Consider the following 8,153-nt stretch of genomic DNA (forward strand, 5'->3'; position numbering starts at 1 on the left):
ACTATACTATATATTATACTATACTAATACTGCATTAAATGCAACCTGCACGTTTTTTTTACATTTCAACACAGTATTTAAGCAGTTGCACATTTTTTTTTCCCAACATGTATATATTCAAATATTTGTTCTTATATTTTTATTCCTGTGCATTGTATATTCCTTCTCTGTACATTGTATGTATTTTGGGATCAATAAATATCTATCTAAATATCTATCTATCTATCTATCTATCTATCTATCTATCTATCTATCTATCTATCTATCTCTATCTCTCCATCTATCCATCCATCCATTCTATCTATCTATCTATCTATCTATCTACTATCTTCTATCTATCCTCTATCTATCTATCACATCTTATCTATCTCTCCCATCTCTCCATCCTATCTATCTATCTATCTCTATCTCTCTTCTATCTATCTATTTTTCCTATCTATCTATCTATCTATCCATCTATCCATCTATCCATCTATCTATCTGTCAATCACTGCATTTATCAACTTTAAAAAATAGAAAACGCTCCTTTTTTTTAAATAAACCCAGAAGCTTAGAGGCCACCTGGTTGAAGGACCAGTGTAGTCAGCAGACCAGCCGCGGCTGGCGGTAAAGGTCAAGTGTTGCTGCTTCATGTGTGTTTTCTCCGTTCCCTTTTTCGCTGACATTTGTGCAGCGTAATCCTCCGGGAGCGGGGAGCGTTCGCCCACAGAGCGAGGCTGCTGTGAATTTCAATGTCTTTCTGAGGATAAGTGGAGAACTCACACAACTTCAACTTAGGCCCCTTCCTGTTACGTCCCTCAGTGCTCAACTCATTTCTGATGCTACTTGCAGTAATCTGGCTGTTGCGGGGGGTGTTTTCTAATCTTAAAATCATTTTAAAAAACCACATTTGGGTAATGTCAGTGTGGGTTTTCCACTGTGAAGTGTTTTCCAACTTTGGAGCATTAAGGAGTGATTTTTGGATCGATTGGGTTTGAAAATAAGCAACATTAGCCAGCTGGGAGAGAAAGAACATTTCCGATAATGTTAGTGCTTCGACTTAATTATAGAACGTTGTGGTAAAGTCATTACATTAACGGGAGGTGTTTCTGTTTTTTGATCTTGCTTTTCCTCCCTGGTCCTCTCTCTGCAACAGGATGAATTAACCTCCCAAGATGTTTTCATGCCCTGTTGTTCCTATTACCCCCCCCCCCCCCCCCCCCCCCCCCCCCCCCCCCCCCTTTGGGTTTGTTTGGCCATATGACAGCACAGCAGTCTTGCTCAGTTTGACCAGCTTGATGAACGCTATTTTGGTAGATTTCCAAAACAGCCCTCTGGTTTCAAGTGATTAGTGTACATCAATATGATCCCTAATGGGAAAATTAAGTTTTTTTCATGTTGTTGCCAGTGTCTGATATATTCAATAATCTGCCAGATGCTCTCTTGTTTTTAAATGACTGGTATAAGCCAAATAGAGTATACATTATACATATTTCAGGACAGGCTGTAGGGGGTGGCTTACAGTGTTTTGGCAACAAGAGAAGTTCAAGTTCAAGACCTTTATTTGTCCCCGAGGGGCGATTCATTTTGCTGCAGTAGCAAGGAAGTTGACATCCAGTACATGACAACAAAGACGACAACATCGATTAAAAATACAGGATCAGACCAAATGGGGAAATAAATATTAAAAGTTTAAGTCCCAGTGCCTTATGTGCAGACGTTACCTATTGTTTCCAGAGTTAAGCAGAGAGATAGCAGAGGGGACGAAGGAGAACACTGTGTTCTGTTATTGGTCGACGAGTCTCAATGATCAAATCAAAGTGTTAATGTGCCATCTCAGGACACAGCTGTAAGATTAGCAGTTTGAGTTTTTGATGGTAGGGTTATGTAGCGGACTGATTTATGGGCTCCATAGCTCCATAATTAATAACCCTTTACCCAGTAATCCCAAATAGCTTCTGGAGCAAAATGTTCTGTTTTTAGCTTATTGGGTTTTGGTCCTTTAGGAATAACAAATATGAATATGGTGAGAAAGAAACTGGCTGTCACTTGACAACGTGGCTGAAAATCCAGCATATCAGCCCGTGTGTGTGTGTGTGTGTGTGTGTGTGTGCGTGTGTGTCTTTGTGTTTGTGTCTGTCTGTCGGGGCTGTGCAATTAATCAAAATTTTGATTAATTGGATTTGCGATTATGATTTTGGCTTCTAACGATCACAAAAATAATTTTGTATTGTGTTCTGAATAAAAAACAAAAAACTTGAAATGGGAAAAGCTTGAAGGGAACCTTTGATAATTCAAGGGGTTTTCACTTTTCACTGTTTTTTTTAACTTCGATAATTGCAACAAGTTTCCAAAAGTTAATGACTAATCATGTTAAATAATTGTGATAATGATTCTTTCCATAATCAAGCAGCCGTAGTGTGTGTGTGTGTGTGTGTGTGTGTGTGTGTGTGTGGGTTTTTGTTGTGTTGTGTGTGTTTTTGTGTTTGTGTGGTGGGGTTTGGGTGTGTGGTGGGTGCATGTGGTGTGTGTGTGTGTGTGTGTGTGTGTGTGTGTGTGTGTGTGTGTATCGTCTATAACAGCACTCACCTCTGACCATATTTTTAAAAGTGCGCGTGCATGTTCATTTCCTGTTTTCGTCAGACCCTGCACGACGAGAAGTCGTCCCACGACAGAGAGATGAACAGCGTGCGAGCTCGGTCCGAAGAGGAGGCCAGCCAGCTGAAGGAGAGCCAGGCTCGAGCTCTGGAGGAGGTCTCCAAGAAACACAGGGTGACCCTGGAGAACGCCCTCAACAACGCCGAGAAGGACAAGAACCGCATGCTGGCTGTGAGTACACACACACACATCCACCTGCATTCAAGGCCTCCAAGGTAGGACCAACATGACGGGATTGTAACAGCCGGATTTATAACTGCAAGGCTCAGTAGCACTACAAGGTGCTGTCTCCCTCTGTTACTGTGGCGATGTACTAGTGTGAAGTATTGCCGCTGCAGTACAAAGTCTTTAGCGGGAGGTGGAGGAAGAGGAGGAGGTGGAAGGGGGGGGTGGAGGGTTGCACTTTTTGCCTGCAACAACACCTGATAGCAAAGGGAGAAACAAATCTTTAAAAGCAGGGTTGTTACTCTGTGATTGGCCCTTGCAGTTTGTGTACAATTCTGATTGGTTTAGCAGGAAGGGGAACGCCTCCAACAGCAGATTCCAGTTTGGAAGAGAGCATTGATTAAATTAAATCGTCCTGAAAGAACTTACACTGAGCTATATCTAAATCAGGAGAGACTAGTTGCAGATATGCGACAGTTATACACAGATAAATATGCATTTATTAGGATAACAGCTGATTTAGGAGAGCACTGAGGAAAAGTTAGGTCTTCCTGAAAGAATCTACACCGAGTTACATATCCGTGTTGTCTATCTCTAATGGGGCGGAGTGTCGTTCATTATTTAATGCAAACAAAACCCATGGAAGAAGATAATAATTTGTCCGACAGAGGGCGGATCAGATGTTGAGCTCGTCGGGCGCAATCAACATAAATCGACAAGATTAATTTTCAGATCGCTGCGTCTTTGTGTAATCAGCGCTTATTGCTCAAAGCTGGAGGAAAACAAACAGCTGTGTGTTTTTAATTGATCCAGCATCATCAAGCTCAGGGCTCATCTCAGCCCATAAGGATGGGTCCTTGGGATGCTTGTTTCCCCCAGTGATTTAGAACTATTACTCTCTTTATGGACAACTGAGGTAGAAAGGGACATTTACTACAATAGGTATCAAAGATTCTCTATAACTAAAGATTTACACGCATTACACACTGCACCAATGGTATGAAACGGTACACACTTCCTGTTTCCTATTTGCATTATTTATTGATATTTTCTTTTGCTAACATCAGATAGCTACACAGCTAAAAGCCATATTTAGCATTATGAAATGTTTTGATCAGGTGGCCGGGTTGGTTCAGTGGTCGAGCGGGCGCACGTGTCCTGAGCGTATGTATGCCTTGACACAGAGGTCCGGGGTTTGAATCCGACCTGTGATGATTTCCTGCATGTCTTCCCTCTCTCTCACCCAGCTTGTCACTTTTAGCTCTGTTTTTGATGTCTGTTAACTACTTCAAAAAAAACAAAAATAGAAAGATCTGACTTTTTAGCTGCTAAATGTTCCACTATGTTCACCAGGTAGTCACAACCTTTGCCTATAGGCAGTTTGGTGCTGAGCAGGCTGTGTACTGCAGGTTAATAACAACCTTTTCTGCCTGCTGTGGGTGAAAACAGAGTTGATGAGAGTGAAAAAAGAGAGGGAGGAGGGCTGTAAAAAAACAAACGATGAGCTGAAAGATGTGTCAGTGCTCCCTACAGCCGAGTGGAACAGCTTCTTTGTGGGTTTCATCCCTATGAGACTGAGCAACTGCTATCACATTACATTATGTCATTTCATTCATTGTTAATATGAAATTATGGAGTAGCGCATCTTAAAGTCAAGGATCTTTATACTTTACACTAACGTATTAACACTTTACTTGAAGCTATCTACATAAGGGTGACGTGACATGACACTGTCATGACACATGAACCCCAACCATAACCATAACTTGTCATGAAAAAGCTGAATGACACTTAATAAAAGAAGCATTATATCATAAACATTTATCACTTGTCTTTAATGTCTATGACACGTTCATGACAGAGTGTCATGTCTCTCTTATGTAGATACCTTCAAGTTAACTAATACTTGTTTCACTACTGGATATATAAAAGTAGTGACACATTGATAAACACCTTTGGGATTTCACAGTTTCCATTATTCCTGTTGTCCAATACGTAGGATACTGAGTTATGAGTCAATCAAAATATGAGCTGTCTCCCTCTCTGTCTCGCTGCATTCGGGAGCTGTCCCCTGCCAAAAAAACTTGGACCTGTCACACCACTTCAGTCTGTTGATGTTACACAGTACCTGCTAATGAATGAGTGGTGATTATAGATGACAAACATCCTGTGGTGTCTGCATCTACACCATACTGCTATGTCATATTGTCATATTGTCATATTGTGTGTGTGTGTGTAGGTACAGTATATTGACCCTGACACTGGCATTGTGTTGGAAAAAGTCCAACTCGTGTTCTTTGATTTGATGAGGACAAAGAGGCTTGAGTTCCAATGGAGAATTAACAAAAGATTTAATGAAACAGCGTGAAGATGATATGATGATATGATAAAGACAATAAAGACACAAAACATAACACTGCAGCTGACAGAGGACTGCACGATGTTCCTTCTTCAGAGACACATCAAACAGCCCAGAATTACATTCCCTGCACCTTATTGGTCTGCCGTTGGCATGGCGACGTGGGGGACATGTCTTGTTGGCTTCTTCGCTGTCCAATGAGAAGGACACGGCTCCAAACTCTGCCCCTTTTGGGTCATTTTCGTACACAGATCTAAAGGTTCTACCATTTAGATGAGAAGGTGTAACAGAAATACAGTTAATTAACATTGTGTTGTCTGAGCCTCGTCTAAGACTCCAGGGGGTCGGGGACAGAAGGTCACTTCCTGTTGTGAAGCAAAAGGCTTCTTTCTATATGCTATATGCCAGACTTGACCTGATCAACAACTTTTAGCAGATTGGGTGTGTGTTAAGTAGTGGAATGCTAATTGAGGCGATCAGTATTGGATCAATCTGGCTGCAGAAAACAGAAATACGTTGTTTACACAACATTGGTACCCATCCCTATACATCCAGTTATTTTTTGAGTTTTTATTGGTTTTTGAATGAGAACTCATTCAAGTTTGGGCGTAGCAATATATTAACATAAACAAGGCATAGTTCAAAATGCATGTGAACATCGATCTCTTTTCTCATCAAAAGTTTCACAGTAAAAAATCATCCATCCATCCATCCATCCATCTTCATCCGCTTATCCGGTATCGGGTCGCGGGGGCAGCAGCTCCAGTAGGGGACCCCAAACTTCCCTTTCCCGAGCCACATCAACCAGCTCCGACTGGGGGATCCCGAGGCGTTCCCAGGCCAGGTTGGAGATATAATCTCTCCACCTAGTCCTGGTTCTTCCCCGAGGCCTCCTCCCAGCTGGACGTGCCTGGAACACCTCCCTAGGGAGCGCCCAGGAGGCATCCTTACCAGATGCCCGAACCACCTCAACTGCTCCTTTCGACGCGAAGGAGCAGCGGCTCTACTCCGAGCTCCTCTCGGATACTGAGCTTCTCACCCTATCTCTAAGGGAGACGCCAGCCCCCTCCTGAGAACCCTTTTCGGCCGCTTGTACCCTGGTCTCCGTTCTTTTCGGTCATGACCCAGCCTTCATGACCATAGGTTGGGGTAGAAAAATTGCCCGGTAGATCGAGAGCTTTGCCTTCTGCTCAGCTCTCTTTTCGTCACAACGGTGCGATAAACGGAATGTAATACCGCACCAGCTGCTCCGATTCTCGACCAATCTCACGCTCCATATCACCCTCACTCGCGAACAAGACCCCAAGGTACTAAACTCCTTCACTTGGGGTAAGGACTCACTCCCCCACCCGAAGAAAGCACTCCATCGGTTTTCCTTCTGAGACCATGGCTCAGATTTTGAGGTGCTGATCCTCATCCCAGCCGCTTCACACTCGCTGCGAACCGATCCAGTGAGTCTGAAGGTCACAGACCGACGATGCCATCAGACCACATCCATCCGCAAAAAGCAGCGATGAGATCCCGACCCACCGACTGCAACCCCTCCCCGCCCCGACTACGCCTCGATATCCTGTCCATAAATATTACAAACAGATTGGTGACAAAGCGCAGCCCTGCGGAGGCCAACCCTCACCTGGAACGAGGTCCGACTTACTGCCGAGAACCCGGACACAGCTCTCCGCTTTGGTCATACAGAGATTGATGCCCCTAAGAAGGACCCCCCTCACCCCATATTCCCCAGCACACCTCCCACAATTTCTCCCGGGGACCCGGTCATACCCTTCTCCAGATCCACAACACTTAACTGGTTGGGCATACTCCCCCCCCCTCCAGATCCTTGCGAGAGTAAAGATCTGATCCGTTGTTCCACGACCAGGACGGAATCCGCATTGTTCCTCTTCAATCAGAGGTTCGACTACCGGCCGAACCCTCCTTTCCACACCTTGGAGTAGACTTTACCAGGAGGCTGAGAAGTGTGATACCCCTGTAATTGGCACACACCCTCTGGTCCCCCCTTTTTGAAGAGGGAACCCCACCACCGGTCTGCCACTCCTTAGGCACCGTCCCAGACTTCCCACGCAATGTTGAAGAGGCGTGTCAACCAAGACAGCCCCTCCACACCCAGAGCCTTCAGCATTTCTGGACGGATCTCATCAATCCCTGGGGCTTTGCCGCTGTGGAGTTGTTTGACTACCTCAGCGACTTCCACCTGGTGGAAGTAAAAAATCAACAGAATACAAATGTTCAGATAAACAAAGTACACATCTTGAATTCTGACTAATTAAATACATTATTAGATCATCCAAAAATACAGTTTGTAAAGCACAACCATAGTCAGAGAGGAGACAGCGGCACTCATTTACGTCTCAGCAGACGCTGTGCCAGCTGGTGGAGGGACTGCAGCGGGTAACCGGTCCCACGCCGGCTCTCTGACCTCTGACCCCACTCCACGTCTCCACTGACTCTACAATCTGTTACAAGAGCCACGAGCTCTCGGATCCTTGAGACGCTACTTAAACTGTAGCTGTGTCGTGTCTAAATGTTGTTCCACGAGCATTTCTGTCTTGATATGAATACAGTTATTGAAGGAAATAGGGAAGTTTTAGACATTGAACTGCAGATAATGTCTATATGTTATGTATTTATTCTGAAACGCCTCAGATTACCTTTTTCACAGTTTGTAAAAAACAACAGTTTTCAGTTGGCAGCCTTGACTGGAAAATAAATTGAGTCATATTTCTCTCTGGTTTTAGGGAGAACGCTAGATTCTGGTAATGAATATGGCAGAACAGCATATTATATCAGCTAAAGGTGCTGTTATAACTGCAGATGTAGATATGTTAATTAAAAGGCTTTTCACTGCCAATAAAGGGACAGTGGCCATGCTGTTTATTTGCTATGAAATTGTTTATCTCCATATCTCCTCTTATGTATTTGCTGTAAACATAAGGGTGATAGGAGCTAGATTAGATTAGATTAGATGATACTTTAT

General features: G+C 43.7%; 1 protein-coding gene across 6 annotated transcripts in view; it reads left to right on the forward strand.

Moving 5' to 3' along the window:
- fam184ab (family with sequence similarity 184 member Ab) overlaps nucleotides 1-8,153 on the forward strand; it is a 187,258-nt gene that overhangs the window by 97,143 nt on the left and 81,962 nt on the right. For all 6 annotated transcript variants that reach the window (XM_032543041.1, XM_032543045.1, XM_032543042.1 and 3 more), the window contains exon 9: nucleotides 2,623-2,808. In XM_032543041.1, the coding sequence (XP_032398932.1) occupies nucleotides 2,623-2,808 (186 nt within the window). The remainder of the gene's footprint in view (nucleotides 1-2,622; nucleotides 2,809-8,153) is intronic.

The sequence above is a fragment of the Etheostoma spectabile genome, chromosome 18 (genome assembly GCF_008692095.1).
Source record: "Etheostoma spectabile isolate EspeVRDwgs_2016 chromosome 18, UIUC_Espe_1.0, whole genome shotgun sequence".
In the NCBI taxonomy this organism is placed as follows: domain Eukaryota; kingdom Metazoa; phylum Chordata; class Actinopteri; order Perciformes; family Percidae; genus Etheostoma; species Etheostoma spectabile.